A 20816-nucleotide genomic window follows, 5' to 3' on the forward strand; every position below is an offset into this window, starting at 1 on the left:
AACTCTGAGTAAAATAGAGAGTGGATGGAAACTGCATTTTAAAGCTAGCTTAATGGTCTTGATTTGGAGGCTTCTCTTTAGTAGTGATGCATGTGTGTAAAATTTCATGGCTTGCAAAATGCTTTTACATACAGTTTTGTTTGGTAAACACTTTTTGAAATAAACACATGCATTCCACTATTTATACAGACCTCAGTTAAACTATGCCTTGTGTATGATTCAAGCTCTAATTCTTGTTTGAAAAGTTTCATGGAAGCTCTCGTACTGACATCAACATTTCTGAGAGTGAAAAATCAGGTCTGGATTCAAAGGCAGAGAAGCAACCCTGCCCAGCTCCCAGCCCAGTGCTTCAGTGACCGGGTCTCTCCCTCCACAGGCGCATTTCTGAGTTCCACACCCCAGATGCAAAATTCCTCTCTGCCCCATGCTTCGATATAATTTTCAGGGACACTTTCGTCCAGTAAAACAATTAATAAAACCAGCTGGCCGAGGGAGGGGGATCAACAGCACTGGGGGGAGACAGAGACGGCGACATCATGCTGGGGCATCCCAAGGTCTGAAGGCGGCGAGGCCCTGCCCTACGTGTCTGGCACCCCCGGGCATACCTTCACGTCCTCCACCTTCATGCGTGTGCCCTCCTTGCCCACAAAGATGTCGTCGATGTCCACCAGGATGTAGCGGTCCAGAGGCAGGGAGAGGCGCTTGCCGGTGAGGAAGGCCACGGCGTCGACAAAGACGAGCTTGTGCAGCCAGAAGTTGAGGTTGTTGCCAAACAGCACACGCTGGATGCCGTCATGGAGGCCCAGGTCCTGGACCACGGTGGCATGCAGAGCGGCGTGCAGGCCGGCGTCCGCGCCCAGGTGCGGGATGGACTCGGAGGAGCGCGTCTTGGCCAGCAGCACAGGCTCGTAGGTGGAGTGGTTGGACTGGAACACGGTCCAGTCCTCGCCGGGCAGCACGCCCTTCTCCACCTCGCTGGGCCGTGTCACATAGAGCAGCGGGGACTTGGGGTTGATGCTGCAGTCCTTCAGGCCCAGGTTGGAGTGCAGGAACAGGGGGAAACCTTTGAGCTGCGCACTCAGCAGGCTGTTCTCGTTGGCCTGTGGGGGGGGCGGGGGGGGGGCAGGGGGAGAGAGGGGGAGCAGAGCCGTCAGATCCAGAAGCCCCAAGGGCCTGCGGGATCTCAGGCGGGGACAGATAACAGTAGCGTCAACAGTATTCTCTAACATCCATGGAGGCCTTAGCCTATCCCTGGCCCTGTGCTAACCGAGCTATGCAAACCCAGCCCCACCCATCACGATAATATACTGGCTAACACGCAGGATGTGCTCACCAAAGCCAGGAATCCAGTTCATGCACTTGGTAGGCAGGTGCTATTAATCCTCATAGTGACCCCACGACGGAGGGGTCGCTGTCGTTTGCATCTTACAGATGAGGAGACTAAGGTCCAGAGGGTCTATGTAACTTGGGCAAAATCACACAGAGAGAAGTCTAGCAGTCGAGAGCCCAGACTCTGCCACCAGACGGCCTGGCCGCGGGCAAGTTAGGTAACCTCTTTGTGCCTCCGTGTCCTCTGCTGTGAAGTGTGGCCAGCAGCGGTGAGTACCTCATGGAGTGGTCGAGGATGATTCTGGCAAAGTGCTCGGGACGGGGCCAGCAGCATCACCAATTGCTCACTCAGTCCTCATACCAGCCTCGGGAGGCTTTATTATCCCACTTCATGGGTGGGGACACTGAGGCTTCGAGGGGGTGCTGCCCTCAGTCACACAGGGGCAGGAGTTGTCACAATGACCCAGCCAGATGATCTGCCCCTGGAGCCCACACACAACTGGCCACCAGGTTCCTCTGCCTGGGGTTTCCAAACTGGCTTGTGCCACACAATCCTTCACTCAGGAGAAATCTTGGATTGCCAATGTAGACGAGACCAAAGAGGAGGCGTCTGCTGGGGGTGCAGGCGCAAAGACACTCTGCCCCATAGCGTTCCCAACCCTCCGTATGCACCTAGCACCCGAGGCCCCCCCTTCACAGGAGTCCAGCTTCTTTTCCCAGGGCCTGGTGCTGCCCAGCTGCCTGGGATCTGCAGACAGTACCCACGGCACCCCCTCTCCTCTTCCCAAGACTCACACGCCATCCCTCCCCTTTCCAGCCACCTGCTTCTGCACATGGTACAGTTCGTTCTTGTCCCTGTGCCAGTTCCATTCGGTATTCTTGGCCAGACGAACTCCTGTTCATCCTTCAAAACCCAGTGCAAATGCCCTCTTTGCACTGGCCTCCCTGGAACCAGGTTAGAGCCTCATCTGCAGCACTTTCACCTTGGCTGTTGCATTATCTGTTTAGGGTCTCTGTCTCACCAGCCTGCCCTCTCAAAGGCAGGAGCTACATTACTTCCACCTTTGGATCCCTGGTGCCCAAAACAAGGCTTAATACCCAGTGAGAGCAAACACGTGCTTGAGGAGTTAATTGGGTTTTTAAAAAGAATAAAAAGGAGGGGCGCCTGGGTGGCTCAGCTGGTTAGGTGTACAGCTCTTGATTTTGGCTCAGGTCTTGACCTCACGGTTCGTGAGTTCGAGGCCCGTGCCAGGCTCTGTGCCGACAGTGTGCAGCCTGCTTGAGATTCTCCCTCTTTCTCTGCCCCTCCGCTGCTCTCACTCTGTCTCTCTGAAAATAAACTTTAATAAACGAGTAAATAGAATAAAAAGGAACAGACAGATCCCTAGTACCTGGCACATGACAGTTTTTCAGTGTGGGTTTCATTTGTTCATTCCATAACTGTTCAGTGTGCCAGGCACTATGTTAAGTGAGGGATACAGTGAGGAAAAACAGGCATGGCTCTTCGCCCTCACGAACCTTCAGGTCAAGCAGGGAAGAGAGACAGCAACCAAAATCGCAGAAGTAAGGATAAAGCTTCAGTGTGGCACATCCTACATAGAAGTTCATAGTTCTGGAAGAGTCCGTAACTGGCCACAGTCAGCTGGCTCAAGGAAGACTTCCCAGAGAAGGGACTTTTGAACCGAGGTTTAAAGAATGAGTAACTTTGGGGCACCTGGGTGGCTCAGTCGATTAAGCGGCCGACTTTAGCTCAGGTCATGATCTCTCAGTCCGTGAGTTCGAGCCCTGCGTCGGGCTCTGTGCTGACAGCTCAGAGCCTGGAGCCTGTTTCAGATCCTGTGTCTCCCTCTCTCTGACCCTCCCCTGTTCATGCTCTGTCTCTCCCTGTCTCAAAAATAAATAAAACATTAAAAAAAAAAATTAAAAAAAAAAAAAAAGAATGAGTAAGTATCAACCAGCGGGAAAACTGGGGCTACATTCAAAGAACAGCAAGTGCAAAGGCCCTGAGGAAGGAGAGGACTCAAGGAAGAGCAAGAGGCCAGCAGGGTGATCAAGAGGGAGAGGAGGCAATGAGACAGGAAGGTTAGCTGGGGCCAGATCTGAGGACCCAGGAGGCTGGAAGCGGCAGCGGAAGCCATCAAAGACTCTATCAAAGGGTTTCGAACAGAGGGATGACAGGTTTCAATTTGCATTTTAAAAAGATCCATCTGGCTGCTGTGTGGAGAATGAGTGGGGTGGGTGGGGCAAAGCAAAGGGGCACCAAACGAGGCTAGAGAGGAAGGTAGAGCCATAGGGAAGACCACCCAGGAGCGCTGGCCAGGGGAGCACTGTACAGGGATATTCAGCTGAGGACTGAGCCCGTGCCCCAGGTGGAGCTGCCTCTCCCCTGAGGGTTTCTTTTGCTAATATCCACCATGCAGAAGTGCTTTTTTCTAATTCCCACAAAGGCTCTGCAAGGTTCTGGCCTTGAAAAATGCGATAAAGGACCTGCATTCAATTCTCCACATACCAGGAGTACCTGCCCACACCCTGTCCTGAGCCAACCTGGAGTGCTGAGACCCAACGCAGAGTCCCATCCTGATAGGCCACTCCGCCCAGCCCCAGGTCCCCAGGACCCCTGAGCCAGCACTGGCCAAACTACTTGGGCCATGTGGGAGCAAAGGCAGTGGGGCCCGGTGACATTTCAGGCGCTATCCGTCACCTGCTGTGGCCTGGGAGGCCACACTGGACCACAGGCACTGGGGGATCCCATTTCAAAGCCCCGTTCCTGAGCTGATAGCCAGGCGCTGGCAGCTCAGCCAGCTGCCCAGCTGGGAGACATCGAGGAAGCGAGAAAGCCAAGTTGCTGATCGTCCACCCCAGTGGGCAATGAAAGGAATGGAGAGCGAGCCTCGGCATCACAGGGACTGGCCCATACTGTAGGCCTCCGCCCACCAGAGGGGAACCCCTCTTGTTCCTCAGCACTGAGGACCCGCTCAGGAGACACCAAATCCTCCAGTGGAGTCATCCAGGTAGAGGGAGGAAGGGCCCTGACCTGGGAGTCAGACTCTGATGGTAACTAGCTGGATAACTTTGGGACGCCCAAGGTTCCCGAGGTACCACTTCTGCACGTCTCCGGTCCTCACATCTGTCGGTCTGTTTGCTCTGACATACTCACCTGTGGCTGGGTGGGAAGGCATGAGTGTGGTTGTCAATCTTGGCCCTGACTTACTTCGCTCTGTTACTTCAGGCAGGCATTTCACCTGCTGAGCCTGTTTCTTACCTGAAAATGAAGTGCCTCCTTCACAGGGTGGTTGTGAGAATTGCACACGGTATAGCCGGCAAAGCAATGGGGTCAGTGTGGCACATAGTAGGTGTGCGATAAAAGAGGCTGGGTAGCCCTTGTCAATCCTCTGCCGGGATGTGGTCAGCCCCAGGGCCCCTGGAGTCATGAGGTTGAGCTATGACAATGGCAGGAACCAGGGCTCCCATCCTCAAGGATCTCCTAGGAGCACAAGTCAGAGCCACAAGACAGACAAAGGTGCCCACCAGCTGTGCTTGTTGAACAAGGAGATGACAAGGCACAGCAGCTGCCACTTACTGGGTGGCAGACGGTGCCACCCGCTGTCATCTTCGACATGGCCCAGTGACGCGGGTGCCGTGATAGGTCCCGCTTTACAGACGGCTTGAATATCCTGCCTGAGGTCGCTCTGCTTAAAAGTGACAGAAAGATTTGAAGCAGGGTCTGGACTTTCCAGCTCCTACTCTTACACGGACCTGGGAATCCAGCACCAGTGGGAATTAGAAAGGGGGAGTCTCCAGACCGCGGGTCCACAAACCCTCTGGGTTTGCAAACCCAATGCAAACCCACTTGTACTGTGGAAAGAGCCAAAAGATGGAACCTGACCACCAGAGGGCTCCATTTGAGCAGAAAGTCCCAGGCCTCTACCTGAGACCAAGCAGGGGTCTTGTCTTACACAACATGGTAGGAAGAACATGAAGACTGGACTTTCCAGTGACCCCACAGTAAGAATGTGGGCGTGTCCCTGCTCCCCGGGGCCTCATGTTCACCTTCTGTGCAGCAAAGAACTGGGGTTAGACAGCATCCAAGCACTGGCACACCAACTGTGCTCACTGCCTGGTCCCCAGAGACTGTGGGAGTTCTGTGCACTGATGTAATTTCTACTACATAAATGGCATTTGGGGCCCTGGACCCATCACAGTGTGGTTAAGACTAAAGCCTCTACAGTCAGACTGCCTGGGCTCAAATCCTCGATCTGTACTTATTAGAGAGATGAGGGTAGTCACATTTCTTCACCCCTCTTTGCCTCAGTTGCCTTTTCTCTTAAATCAGGATGCTATCCACCCGCCTTAGAGGATCGTTTGATGAGTGTTATATGAGTTCATTCACATAAAGCACATGGACAGGGCATGGTTCTGGGTGAGCACTCAATAAATGTCAGCCATCGAGATGTTTTCCAGCCCTGGGGCTCTGAATCAAACTTAATGAAGTTCATGGCAGGGAATGGAAGAGTCCAGGGGAAAAGAAAAATCAGACAATGAAGGGAGCCTGAGGTTATGCCACTGTAAAGCCATAAACCAGGCCAGCGTTTCCTAGAGGCTGCTCTTTGAAATAAAGGGCTTTGTGATCAAGCCAGCTGGGGAACAAATCTCACCAGGTTGTTCTACTGCAGGACTTCTAAGGGCCTTCAATTTCTTGGCCCACAAAACCTTTTTTAGTGGCAGAGCATCCTGCTGCATTAGTGCATGAAAGGACACACCGGGGGAACCCCTCCCCTGGGTCAGGCTCCTCCCTACCCCGAGCACAGGGCCCAGTGCACATGGGTGGCCACGAGTGCCTGGGGACATATGGGCACCCGTCAGCGGCTATGGGCCATTTCTGACCCACTCCTGCTCCTCTCCCAGCTCACACCAAGCAAGAACCTGCTTCAGGACCTGTCACCTCTGTCTGGAAGGCCCTCTGCACAGAGAGCTATGTGGCTCCTTGCCTCACTTCCTTCCAGTACTTCGTCAAAGACAACCTTCTTGGCCATTCCATCCAAAACAGCATCAACTGCCCATACCCCTCACCCCCTATGCCCTTTCCTGGCTTTATTCCTTCCTGTACTTGTCACCACCTGCCACTTGTTTACTTGTTCGTTGTCTGCCACCCACCCCACCCCACTGCACTGAAATGTCAGCTCAGTGACAGCAATGAGGGACTCTGCACACTCTGATCACCATTATGTCCCCAGTGCCTAGCAAAGGATCTGGACACACAGTGAGTGCTTTGTAAAAATTTCCTGACTAAAGAGATAAATGTCCCCACGTACCTCCCTAGGGTCCCTACCACCCATCTTGAAGAGGAGAGTTCTCTAGCCAGAGCCCCTAGATCCCCCCATCCAGCTGTTCCCAACTTCCTCCTCCCCACAGACAGCTTCTCCATGGCACATTCAGCAAGGACTCTGATCCCAGCAGTCATTCTCGGTGCCCCGCAGAGCCCAGAGTGGTGCACCTGCCCACTGGGATTTCTTTCTCCTCTTTCCCCCAATGCAAAATGGCCCTGTTCCGGAGGCGCATAAAATGCCACAGCCCACCACAGGCAAGAGGAAAGAGTACAGGATCCAGAGCCCAGAGTGTCTAAGACTGCATTCAAATCCTGGCTCTTCCACTTATAGGTTACCTAGCCTCAGACACATAATCCTCCTGAGCCTCGGTTTGCCCATCTGCAAAGTGAGGACATACCCCATGCCTTGGAAGGACTGCCATGACGTTCAAAGGACCTAGTCTCTCCTACCTCACACCCATTCCCGAGGCTTCCTTTAAGCAAGTGCCTACTGTGTGCCAGGTCCCCGTGCGAGTCAGGCAATCCCCCTGCCATGTGCTCCTAATAAAAGCTAATACTTAAAAAGCATTTATTAGACACCAGGTACTATGTGCTCCAAGTGCTTTACATGTACTCACCCACTTACCCTTCGTGACCATCCTAGGAGGTAGGGGCTACCATTATACCCGTTTTACAGATAGGAAAAGTCAGACACTCAGCTATGGAGCATAGAAATGGGATTCAAACTCAGCCAGCGCTGCTAATGCTTGGGGACCCCAGCCCCTGCGTACCTTGAAGAAGCCGATGATGCCCACACCGTAGGCCACACAGTACTTGTCCAGCAGCTCCCGGTTCCAGGCGTCCAGGTTGACGTACTTGAGGATGTTCTCATAAATGATGAGGGCGAAGCGGCCGCGGCCCTTGTCGGTGAGCGTGGGCATATCACCCTTGCCCGGTGCGATCTCCGTGCGGTACTTGAAGCGGCTGGACTCCAGGATGGCCACGACCTCCTGGCCCAGCTGGGAGTAGAGGCTCTCCACAAACACCAGCACCAGTGGGTCCGTGCGGGAGGGGGCGGCCGCCTGTATGGGCTTGAGTGGCAGCAGGCGGCTGGGGGCCACAGGGGGCGGGTCCCCACAGTCAGGCTCAGGGGCGTCTGCCGAGGGCTCCAGGCCCCGCTTCCAGCCATACAGGTAGTAGGCTGAGACAAAAACGCTGAACAGGCAGAAGATGAACAGCAGGAAAAGGACAGCCTGCGGGGACACGTGCCGACACAGCCTGCGGAGGCGCGCCAGGGCGGGCATCCTGGCCCCCAGACCTCGGCCTCCGGAGGCCCCTCTGCCCCGGCCACCCCCAGGCCCCACGCAGGAGGAGAGAGCAGAGTCGTCCACTGACCAACAAATTCACAGTCACTTAGCAAGCGCAGCCCTCAGTGGGCAGCAGGAGTGGGGGATCCGGGCCCCCGGCCCTTCCTCCCAGCCAGGGGCACAGTCCGCAGGCTGGTTGCGCTCCTTCCTTCCTCCGCGCGCCTTTATGTCACCATGGCAAACCCCCACGTGGTCCTGTGCACAGCAGAAGTGCCCCCAGGGCGTCAGGGCCTCCTGGGGGGGCTGGGCAGCTGGCCGAAGGACGCAGGGCAGGCCCGGGGGTGCCACATGCCGCTCGCTCAGTGGGGCCCACGCGGCCAAGGCTGTGGAGAGGAGAGGAGAGCCAGAGGTGAGAAGGCCGAGTGTGGGCTTTGGGCGTCCGCTGACTGTGGACACACAGGACCTGACCTAGGTAGGTCCAACTCAAGTGCTGCTGCCTAACCCGGCTCTATGATTTCACACAAGCTCTCTCTCGGCCTCAGTTTTCCTCTTTGTGAAACAGGGTTGACAATAGTACCTGCCTCACAAGAGGCTCAGGGATTAGGTCCCTAATCCTAATGTGCATAATGCACATAAATCACTCAGAGCAATACCAAGCATATGGTGTCCACAAGGGCGGTTGCTATTTATTAGAATTGCACGAGCCCAACACTAGAGCTAGCAAACTCCAGATGCAGGAAGCACAGAGTGAAACAAACATGTGCAAGGCCTGGGAGCCAGAGGTGGGGTTCTGAATCATGGCTGAACACCGCATCATCACCCACACAGTGCTTCCCCACCCATTTCTCTGTCTGAATGGGCCTAGCAGCCTTATCAGGCAGCCAGAACTTGGGGTTCCTGGGTCCCCCTCAGCCCCATCCCCCGCCCAGAGCCTCCACCTGTATTAATCTCACTGCAGAGTAAATGAAGACCACACACCCACACCCGGTACACTAAGGCCCCAATTTCCTCATCCTAAACAGCAGCCCCTATACCACGGCCTTCCAGGCTCCCTTAAACATAGTGGAAGCAGCTACTGAAAGCTAGGAGGAGAGAGATGGGGATGGGACAGAGACAGAAGGTGTGAGGGTCTCAGCGGACACAGCCAGGGAGTGAATGTAAGCCTTAGACCTGCCCTAAGGGGTGAAGATCTTAAAAATCCCTCCCAGGCCCAAGACTACACGGTGCCCTGAGGGTGGGTCCAGCATACCAGAGACCAGACAACTGCACCTCTAGGAACTTATCCTAGAGGTTGTAATTTCAGAAGTGTGTAATGATTTCCCCACAAGAAGACAAATCCCAGTGCTATTTACAATAGCAAATGTCCAACAATAGGGGATTGCCCTTAGCAATTACAGTGCAAGCATTAGATAGAAGCCCAGGCAGCCACTTACAACATTTACAATATGTGGAAGAAAGACATTTACTGACGTAGAAATATAGTTACCACATATGTTGTTAAAGCAGAAAACACTTGTAAAACACTATGCATGGTCTTATTTCTGTTGAAAATTGTTATGCATAAGCCAGAAACTGGTACTAAATCCATACAAACAAACAAAAAGCCAAAATGTTAACAAGGATTATCTCTGAATGATTTTTATTTTCTTCTCTGTTTCCTAATTTTTTTTATAATAATCACTTACTATTTTTGTGAAAATAAGAAAACAAATGGTTTTATTTTTAAAAAAATTTTTAATGTTTATTTTTGAGAGAGAGACAGAGACAGAGAGACAGAGAGACAGAGCATGAGCGGGGATGGGGCAGAGAGAGAGGGAGACACAGAATCTGAAGCAGGCTCCAGGCTCTGAGCTGGCAGCACAGATCCCGAAGCAGGGCTCACACTCGCAAACCGTGAGATCATGACCTGAGTCAAAGTTGGACATTTAACCAACTGAGCCACACAGGTGCCCCAGAAAACAAATGTTTTTAAAATATGTGCTCAGGGGCGCCTGGGTGGTCGGTTGAGTGATGGACTCTTGATTTTGGCTCAGGTCATGATCCCAGGGTTGTGGAGTCGAGTGCCATGTGGGGCTGCATGCTGCTTGAGATTCTTTCTCCCTCTCCCTCTGCCCCTCCCCCCTCTCACACACTCATAAATAAATAAATAAATAAATAAATAAATAAATAAATAAAGTGATCATAAGCAAGAGGCAGGACTATGAAATGAGGACATGTCTAGGCCACCAGTGTTGCTCCCAGTTCTGCCAATCACATGCTGTGTGACCCAGAGTATACCCTAACCCCTCTCTGGGCTTCCTGCCTGTTAGAGAGGAGCTTGGGCCAGACGTTCTCTGGGGGCTCTTCCACCTCTGATATTCATTCTTTAATTCAGTCCCAGTCCCTACTATATGTCAGCACCACGGGGAACCCAAGGCAGCCAAGAAAATAGGTTCCTACAATGCAGGGGGACGAGGGTAATAGTGGGGGAAGGGTGTTTGAGAGAACTCAGGGACACCTAACGCCCCTTGAAGCAGAGGGGGAGGATCAAGGAAGGCTTCCTGGAAGAAGTGGTTCCTGAACTGACCAGAAGAACAAGTTCAGTTGACCAGGGGTAGGAATGGGGAGAAACACATGCCTCCACTTGGAGATAAGGGACTGTGCAAAGCTTTCCAGGGACTCCTTGCAATTCCAGCTGAGAGCAGGGCAAGAAGGAACAGGTCTCCTGGGCGGAGGCTGGAGGGCTGGGGTGACAGTCATATTTATTTCCAGGTTGCAACTGCGTCCCTTTTCCCACTGATAAGGGCAGCTCTCTGCCCTGTGGCCACAGCTAGCCCCACCTCTTGGCTTGGGGCCAGCACAGTGGGTGGGGAGGTACAGCTGCCTGGATGATGCCCTGCCTGCCTGCCACGCCTGGGGACACCTGCCCACTCCAGCCACCCAACCACACTTCCCCTGCAGGCCTAGGTGCTGTGGTCAATGGCCCTTGGTCTATTGCGTTAACAGACTTTCAGCGTACATGTTAACGATGCAAGCAACAGTCTCAGGCATCTAGGGGTCAAAGACCCCTGTAGGAATCTGACAACATTTTCCCATAAAAAATATGCATAGCTGCTGAAAAATCTTGTAACAGTTTCAAGGAGTCCAGACCCCATGTCCCCAAACCTGTCCCTGGACCTGAAGTCCTATGTTAAGAAAGCCTCATGGTTACACGCAGACTGGAGCTTCATTCACACCCAAGCTCAGTCGCCCAGCAGCTGTGTGATCTCAGGCAAGTTATTTAGCTTCTCCGTGCCCCCACTTTCCTAATCTGTAAAACAGCAAAGTTTAACACGCTCTCATGGTTGTGAAAATTACAGAAATCGATACACTGAAAGCACAGAGACCACGCCTGGCACACGGCACTGAATAAGGGTCAGCCGCTCTTACCAATCACTCCAGTTGCTTCCTCAATGTAGGCACAGTGTGGGTATAACTGAGCCCACAAAGCCTGAACAAGCCAGCTCCAATGCTCTCTCTCCAGTCTCTGACAGCCAGTCCTCGGAATCCCAAACCCCCATTTTCAGAGGCCCTGGCTTTTCCCTCGAGCCAGATGGATGAGCAGGGGCCAGATGGTCAGAGGCCAGGAGGCCAGAGAGAAGGCATGGCAAAGCCCAGGCCCAGGAGAGGGCAAAGAGAGAAAGAGAGGGGGCCAACCAGCCCCTGTCCCCAGAGAGGCCAAATACTCTGGGGTGGGGGTGGGCAGAGGGCTAGATGCTTCATGAGCCAAGTGCCAGCCACCACCATACTGGCGAGAGGGGCCTCCAGCACTGTCCCCCACTGCAACCTTCTCAAAGGCCTGGCACCAGCCATTCAAAACCTTCCACACCCACCTGCATTCCAGAGCCCCTGTGGCTCAAGGGATGGAGAACTAGGGGGCTTCTAATCCCCTTGGAGCCACCAAGTCCTTCAGGACAGCTGGGGGCTGAGGCCTCAATGCTCCCCCTGCTGCCCAGGGCCTGCTTGGGTCTTGCGGACATCACCAGCAGTTTTCCTAAACTCCAGCCTCGCCCAACCAGTCACCAATCTTGGTCATGCATCTAGGCCTTTGCTAATGAAGTTCCCATTGCTGGAATGCCTCCCCCTCCCCCTTGGGACACTTACTCATCCTTCAAGACCCCGGTTCCAATGTCATCACTTCTCTTAAGTCATCCCTATCCACCACCCCCTTTCCTGCTCCCAAGCCCCATTCCTCAGACTTTCACGGGCCCCATCCCCCTCCATAGTGCCGTACAGGAAAACCAGGACCCTCGGGCCAAGACAGGATGCAAATGTGCATTCTTTGGCTTGCACAGCTTTTTACTTAAATTTGAGATCAGTTATCAACATTTTAACATCACGAGACTTCACATAAAAGTTAGGACTTCTAACTTCTCTTTAAAAAGAACATGTCCAGGGGCACCTAGATGGCTCAGTCAGTTAAGTGTCCAACTTCGGCTCAGACAGGTCAGAGCCTGGAACCTGCTTCGGATTCTGTCTCCCTCCCTCTCTGCCCCTCTCCCACCTGTTCTCTCTCTCTCTCTCTCTCTCTCTCTCTCTCTCTCTCTCAAAAGTAAATAAATAAACTTAAAAAAAAAAGGGGGGGCATGTTCAGGGGACCTGGGTGGCTGTCATTAAGCATCTGACTTCCGCTCAGGTCATGATCTCATGGTTGGTGAGTTCAAGTCCCACATCAGGTGAGCACGAGCTCTGCTTTGGGTGAGTCCTGCTTCTGTCTGTCTGTCTCTCTCTCCCTGCATCTCTCTCTCTTTGCCCCTCCAGGGATTCTCTCTGCCCCTCGCTCACTTGCACCCTCTATAAATGAATGAATGAATGAATGAATACTTAAATAATAAAAATAAAAAGAGCACGTTTGGCTGACACTGGGCACGTACCCCCAGAGGCCACCATCAGCTGAGGTATGCATTCTCCAGTTAACACAGTCCCATAGTCGACCTCCTTCCTTCATTTGGCTTCCTGCCCAGTCCCTGGGTGCACCTGAGTGTGAGGTCCATGCAGAGGAGACTCCAGGTATTTCTATACACAACTCTGCACCCTGTAGGCTCCAGAACCCGGGGCAGGAGCAGGACTGACTGACCTCTGCAGGGGCAGAGGCCCTTCCTGACACCCGGCGCATAGGCCCTCCACAAATACTAATTTCATTCCTTCTCCTTCCCCACATGCCTGGGTGCCCCAAAGGGCAGGGAAGCCCCCACCACTCTCCCCAGGCCTAGGTTCTAATTGAATACTCAAGATATGAATGACTCATAATGACCTGTTATTACTCCTAATGTACAGATAAGGAGACTGAGGCTTCAAAGTGAAATGACTTGCCGCAGTCACATAGGAAACCACTAAATCTTGACTCAAATGGGTTTCCTCCCTAACTTCAAAAATTTGGCCTTTCATTCCTCCATGAAACCCAGGGGCTTCTATAATAAAAATAATAACAACAATGATACCATTATAATTATCGCCGTTGTTATTTTCACTGCTACCACATTTCAAACGTTTACCACAAGCCTGGCTGGTACTGTGTTTAGCACTTTTACATGCCATATCTCATTTAAGCCTTAAACTACTGTCATTATTTACATTTACAGTTGAGGGAAATGAGGCTCAGAGAGGTTAAGTCACTTGCTCAAAATCACACAGCTAGTCCGTGGCAGAGCTGAAATTTGAAGCCAGACCCCAGGAGACAGAGGTGGCTCCAGAGCCTGCAGGGACATGTTAGCTGGGATGGGGAGAGCAGGTGGGGGCCTCGGCCACTGAGGCCTCTAGCTCTTAGCCAGGCTCCCACTGTGCTCTCTCAGCCCCAGACCCAGCTCTCCCTGCCAAGGTGCTGGGGATAATGAATGAGATGCTCTGGTTGTCATGGAGATACCATGGCAACGCTGCACTTTCGGGAAATACCACGGTAACTGTGGCCACTGCTCTGGAGTTGAAAGTCACTCCCTACCCCACCCACCCCCCCTTACTCCAAAATGCTCTGGTTCCCCCACAATCCTGTGTCGGACCTGGAGAGAAAGGAGGCAAAGGCCAAGGGCCTTCCAGAAACCAAGGTGTTTAGAATCAGGACTGGGGAGAGGGTCCGTCTCTGCCCTGGATGGGCAGGTCAACACCAGGAGTAGGACCAAGAACTCTCGGAGGCTGAGCGTCCTGTGCCTTTCATGGTGAAGCACACCTAATGACCCAGCCCTCACGTTTACCTGGCGCCTACTGTGTGCAGCAGACCTCCTGTGAAGGGCGGCACATGTCATTCTGTGAGGTGGCCATGCACCAGCTGCTAGCATTACAGTTAAGGGCTTAGACTAGAGCCAGCCTGCCTGAGCTTGAATCTTGCGTCCATTATTTACTAGCCTTGTGATCTTTGAGCAAATCCCTCAACCTCTCTGAGTCTTGGTTTCCCCAAGTGTAAAACAGGCTTTATATATTCGCAGGGCTGCTGCCCAGACTAAAAGAGATGACGTGTGCAAAACAGCGCAGGGCCCGGCACATGGCGATACAGGCTGGTAAAATGATTAGCCATTTAACAGATTTGGAAACTGAGGCTCAGGAAGCAACTGGCCCAGGGCCACCTACCAAATTCACAGTGGATCCAGAAGGAGAAGAAACGGCGTCAGGTTTGGGAGGACATTGGAAGTGGGGCACAGCAGATGGCCCATCCCCTGTCCCCTCGTTGTACTTACAGAGCACCACTAGGCACCGAGAATGGCCCTGGGCACTGGGAAGTAGGCTTTACCAAACCCCAAGGTTTTAGGTTTCTGGTGTGAAGCTGCTGCAGGGTAAAATGCAGGAAGGTCCCTGCAGCCCCGGGTGCTCACCTAGCCCAGCTTTTATTTCCCGCCTGGGTCATTCCTGACACCCTCCCCAGATGCCCCATACTCCTATGCATATAGACGCACGGGCAAACTCACACGGTGCCGACACGTTCAAATGGTGTCGTCACAGCCATCTGGGCCACAGGCACAAGTACGGGGTGGGGAGCTGAAGGAGGTGCAGGAAGAGCCCCGCAAACAGCCTCAGAAGTATATGAATGGGCACCCGGGCCTGGGGGAGGAGGGCTGGCTGCAGGCCTGGGCAGTGGCAGCCCCACAGGCAATCCCAGGGCCACTCCCCACAGCTGACCCAGCCCCTCCCGGCCTGTCCCACCCCCAGCACAATCACACCCACCACCCACCACCCGGCCACACCCCGAAGCCGCCCAGCTCCACCAGCCACCCGGCCTCAGCCTGCCCCACCCACCACGCACAGTGCAGCACAGAAAATCCTCCACATTTGCTTCCCAGCTGTGCAGGAGTTTCTCCAGCCCAATTACACCCCTGGGAGGCCGAACCAGAAGCAAATCCCTTCCTCTGCTGGAATTCGCTGCACACCCCATCCCCCACAGGCCCGCAGTGCCGCCTGGCCGAGGGCCCAGCCGCTGCCCATCAGTCACCCCAGAGTCCGGAGTCCGGGGCCGCCACCAAGGGACTGTCGGCAGTCTGGCTCAGAGCCTCGGGGCTGCAGTGTGGAGTCCACCCCGCGGTGAGCACATGGGGACACTGAGATCCCGAGAGAGAGAGAGAGAGAGAGAGAGAGCGAGCAAAGGATCCCCTGCCCCCACGCCCACCTACCTTGACCCATTTTCTTGTCCACTAAAAGCCTGCCCATCCTCCTCCAAGACCAGCTGTGGCTTTCAAAGTCCTAGATGAGCTCTCCTGCTCTGTGTCCCATCATGCAGCGCTGGATGCGTGCCGCCAGATGCCAGGGCCTCTCGGGACTGGAACACTGGTCCCCCAACCTCACCAAAAGCTCTCCAAAGCAGACGTGGTCTCCTACCCACAGTAGGTGCTCAAGACAGATGTGCCCTTGCCAATTACCTTCCCCTTTGGGGATCCGAGCCAAATGCATCAATGCTAGGAACTCATTTATTGGACACAACATGCCGGTATGACATGCTCATTTAACCCTTACCGCAGCACTGTGACCTACCTTCCCCTCATTTTACAGATGAGGACAGTGAGGCCCAGAGGGGGCGTGCGACTTGCCCCAGCCCACGGAGCTAACGAGTGGGTGACAAGGATCTCGCACAGGCCACCAGCTCCAGAGCCTGTGATCCTCAGCTGTCAGCAACACGGGTCCCCTGTGTTCGCCCGGGACGGCTACCACACTCTACCGCTCTGGACATCCTATTCTCTGGTCCCTTTGAATGGTGCTCTGTCTGTCTTTGTTTTCATCCATTTTATGCGTGTTTTAACATCAAAAGCAGCCTCTCACGATCTGTCTTGGAGGAAGACCCACAAATCAGCCATCAATCAACAAGCAAACAAAGCATTCCCTGCTGGTTCACTCCCAGGTTCCTAACCTGGGATTTGTTCTGGGTTCCCCAGCAGGGAATGCTCAACAAAAAAACCTCAGGAACTTAGACCCTACTTGTTGAGAAGCTGTCTTTCCTCCAACAGGCCCGGAGTTGAGAGTTTACCTATGCACTAGCTCTGAAGAAAGGGTTTCGCAAGCAAACAAACAAGACAGCCTGTGGGGAGGGGCGGAGTCAGGAACAAGACAGGTCAGGACCAGCTGCCCCCCAGTCCCACCAAAGCTCCTAACAGACCAAGACGGGGAGGCCCATCACAGGGCATGCTCTTCACTAGCCCATGAAGCTTCCCCAAATAGGGCTCTCTCCACCCAACCCCCAAATCCATCGATGACAGAGTCGAATCCATTCCTATTTTTCTTAGGCTCAGATCATAGGCATTCAAAAGGAATGGAATGATAGTTCCCTGCAAATCTCATAACCTCCCTGCCGGACGGCAGCCAGCACTGGCTGAGCTCCTGATAACTCACCAGCCCCACAGTGGGTCAGTGCTGAGAGCCTGCTCTGATCTGTCACACCCAATCCTCACACCCAGAGAGGTGGGGTCACTGATATATGCACTTTACAGATGACGAAACCTAGGCTCAGAGAGGGTAAGCAACCGACTGAAAGTCACCCAGCTAGGCAGAGGCAGAGCTTAGGATGACCCTGGGCCAGTCCTCCAAGGTGGGCTATTTGTAACCCATAGACAGTCCTTATGCTCAGCATTCCACACCATTCTTGAGTGAGGTCTGTGGCCTAGAGAGGTTTCCTGCCGATGACCCATCCCAGCTACCTAAACACAGGCTGACCCAATTTCTTCAGGAATGGGAAAGTCTTTACTGGCAGAGTAGGACACCACAGGTTCCCAGAAAGGCAAGACCTCAGCCAGAGGGTCCTCACCTTCCCCTGCCCCAGGGGCCTCGGTCACCTCTGACAAGCAGGTGTCCATGTTAGAAAGGGGGCCGCCTCCATGGCCCAGGCAGCAGCCTCAAGTGAAGGAAGAAGAGACGAAGGAGTGAGGGTAAGAAGAAGTAGGACATCTCAACTTCGAGGGCCAACTCGAAGGAAAATGGTGACCAGCATGCCTCACGGGTCTGTGGCACACCAGGTACTACCATGACCCCATTTATTTGTCATTTTTTCCCAGTGACGTAGAAACAAGTTTATCATGCCCTGAACCTCCCCACCCCCATCTGCCACCCCTGCAGAGGAGCCAGGCAAGGCTGGTCAGTCCCAGCCCCTGTCCTTCCACAGGTCCACCCCAGGTCACCAGATGCCCCCCGAGAGATTCCATAAAGCAGCTGTACTGCTAGGCGGTGGGGAGCGCTCCATCTCATGGGTACAGAAGCCAAAACCCATGTGGGCCTGGGGTCCACATCAGCATCCCAGCCCTGCCACTCGCTCCCTAGGTGCCCCTGGGCAAGACCCTTCCCTTCTCCTCACCTCTGTTTCCTCCACTAGACAACGAGGGGTGTGCACTAGATCGGAAGTTTGTGACCTCCTGGGTTACAGAACCCTTCCAGAATCTATGAAAGCTGTTAGAGGGCTCTCCCCAGACAGATACTGCATTCCAAACAAATGCAGGGTGGCTGTGACCACTCCCCCATCCCCCCCCCCCCAAACACACACCAAATAAGAACAGGGGAACTGCCCAGGAGTCCTGGCTTTGACATGTTGTGGCTTTCACAAGTGTAGACAAGACTGAGGCCATGAATGTGACCTCTCAGCGCCCTGGGACCTCGCCATTCCTGCTCCCCCCAATGGCCCTGCAGTAATCTTTAACTCTTGGACCTGTTGGCTTCCATGGGTTCACAGGATCACAGAACTATCAAGAGAAACAGCCCTTCCTTCCTACCCCTCGGCCACTACCTCCTTCTCCTCCGACAGGAATCTGCCAGGTCAGCCCCGAGCCATCTCTCTGGGGCTGCCCCAGGGGCTGAGACACTTCAGGAACCTGCTCCTGGTCCTAAATGCAGATAGGATCCAGGGCCAGGCTTGGGGCCAGGCTGTCCCACTCCCTGCTCACCCGGGCCCCTCCTGCATGGCTGTGAACGTGCCCACACTACTGGTGCACACACATCCAGACACACCTGGGAGGACTGGACAGAAGGGAGGGGCCTAGGGGCTGTGGTCAGAGGGTAAGGGAAGGCCGGGGAGAGAATGATAAGACCCACCAGACCTCCAGGCAGCAGCGCTGGGCTCGGCTTCCCTTCACTGCGTCCTCTTAATGGCTGCACGCTCCTCACTTGACGAGGCCGCACCTAATCCCAGAGCTAGGACAAATGGCATTACTCTCAGCCAGTCCCCTCCCTGGGAGGGAGGGAGGGAAAGAGGGAGGGAGTGGTGGCTCTAGGGCATCCTGAGCCACCAACCATGTTCCGGAAGCCTCCAGGCCCCTCACCACCAGGTTCCTTGCCAGAGGCCACCGGCCCCTCCCTCCTGGACCTCAGGAAGAGGATGTCCTGCTTGCTTCTGCCCCACACTCAGGGGCCCCACAACAGGCAGAGGCCCCAGCCTAGAGGCGCCTTCCATGGAGGAGGAGAAAGCACGTCCCTGGCCCTCATGCTGATGAGCCCTCCAGACACTCTCATGAAAGGTGCAACCGGCAGTGGAGGAACCCGCGCTGGCCGCAAGGAAATCTGCTCTATGGCTACAGCTCCACCTGACTTCCTATGTGAAGCAAGAGCCTTCCCCCTCCAGACCTGCTTCCCCACCTGTCCTGAAAAGAACAGGAAGTAGGCCCGATATGATGATATGATATCCGCTCAGCTATCTGGGCCCGCTGGTGGTGACACTGGCTTCTGGGCCCTGCCCCCATCCCGACTCAGCTGCGGGGTCCTTCCCACTGTCCGCCCAGCAGAGGAGGAAGAAGGGTAACTGCCAGAGTGTGGAAGGTGTAGAATCCAGACCAGTGTGTTGAGGTGTTAGGTGAAAGGGCCTTAGGTAGGCCAGAGAGGAGAAGCAACATGGCCACGGTCACACAGGCAGCTGGAAAAGGGCCAGGCTAGCCTGGCTTTACTCTTTAGCAGTAAACACGTAGGACTGTCCACATGCAGGAGTATCTGCCTTTTTAGAGGACGTCAAGGAGAGCACAAGGCAACTTGCTAATGGCAGAATTCCAGGCCCTGAGAGTCAGGGTAGGGAAAAAAAAGATGGAGTTTTTGTATGCGTGGGCCCAGGGACAGAGACTGGGCTAATTGTCCAAGTTCCCTCATGTCACGTCATAAGGGTGGCCCAGGACCACCTTCCGGGGCCTGGATAAATCCTAAGAACTCCTGCAGGGATTAGCGGCCTTGGCTACCTCTTAACAGCCACCTGAGGACTAGCTGACAGGCCCACTGGTGGTGATGGGGCCACTGGCCCAGATGGATGTCCCAAGACTAGGCTGCCCACAAGACAGGAAAGCCTTAGGGAGACTGAAAAAGTCCCAGGCCCTGTGGCCAGCGCAGAGGGAAGCCAGATGCGCTGGGAGAAACAAAGAGGAAGGGTAAGCTTCGAGTCACTTAGAGCCACGGAAGCTCCCTAATCTCCTGGAGGCCTGGTGGGCACAGCACGGGCCTGCTGAGACCCAGGAGGCTTTCCTCAAGGCACGCATGAAAGTGGCCTCATCTCTCTAGATGTGCTGGGGCTTGTCGCCACGACGGGGGCCCGCCACCAACACGCATTGAGTGTGAGGGCCTCAACATGCTTACATGGAGGCACAGCTGGCAGGGGAAGGGGTAGGAGGTGGTGGGAGGCAGGGAGGAGGGCCTCACTTTCTCTGGAACACAGAAACTAGAGAGCATAGAGTGAAAAGTATCCGGTGACCTACTTACGGCAGATTCCTTTTAAAGGGGCCCGAGGGGCCTCTGTGAGACTCTTAGAAGGTGCCTCACAGGTGTCCCTGCACTCCCAAGGCTGGTGGCTCAGTTCCTGGGGTCAGGAGACTGGAGTTCTAGTCCCAGACCTGGCTGTGGGGAGGCAAGTGAGGCAGCAGACACAAACGGTAAGGAGGCGCCCACTCTCAGATGTTGCTGTGTGCACTTGCCCGATGCTGAGAGGGAGCACCATCTCCCAGTAGCACCCGAGAGTGAGGGGCTCCTTAAAGTTCACCCGAGGCCCAGCCCTCCTCTAACCCGCCAGTGACCTCGGCCAAGCACCTGCTCTTCTCCAGGACCAGCTTTGGTCACCGGCAAAGCGAGCAGTGCCAGATGACTCCAAAGGCCCTGCTGTTTCCAAGCTGGGCGTCTCTGACCTACAGCTCATCCCCAGAAATGGGCACAATGGTTCCCTCTCCCATCAGTCCTCAAACTCCAGGCAGAAAACACATTATACCACCATCCTATATAACCACGCATGGCGCCCTTTGCCGAATGCTTGGCCTCCACTTCATCAGGGCTTCATCTTACAAGTATGGAAGCTGAGGCTCGTGGAAGTTAAGCAACTTGCTAAGGCCCCCAGTTGGGAAGTGCTTAGCTGAGATTCGAACCAGTGTCTGGCTATAATCCTACATTCCATGGCATTAGCCACAGATAACCCAAAATCCACCAGGGCCTGGAAG

At 54.3% G+C, this 20816-nt stretch overlaps 1 protein-coding gene across 4 annotated transcripts in view; it reads right to left on the reverse strand.

Annotated features, from left to right (window-relative positions):
- NDST1 (N-deacetylase and N-sulfotransferase 1) overlaps positions 1-20816 on the reverse strand; it is a 62966-nt gene that overhangs the window by 24051 nt on the left and 18099 nt on the right. For 2 of the 4 annotated variants that reach the window (XM_042994260.1, XM_042994269.1), the window contains exons 2-3: positions 7426-8324; positions 606-1100 (exon numbers count right to left, since the gene is read on the reverse strand). In XM_042994260.1, coding sequence (XP_042850194.1) covers positions 606-1100; positions 7426-7938 — 1008 coding nt within the window. In that variant the 5' untranslated portion in view covers positions 7939-8324. Of the gene's footprint in view, positions 1-605; positions 1101-7425; positions 8325-18450; positions 19000-20816 lie in introns of those variants that run through there. The other 2 variants (XM_042994265.1, XM_042994255.1) reach the window with 2 other exon arrangements.

This window comes from Panthera tigris, chromosome A1, assembly GCF_018350195.1.
Source record: "Panthera tigris isolate Pti1 chromosome A1, P.tigris_Pti1_mat1.1, whole genome shotgun sequence".
NCBI lineage: Eukaryota > Metazoa > Chordata > Mammalia > Carnivora > Felidae > Panthera > Panthera tigris.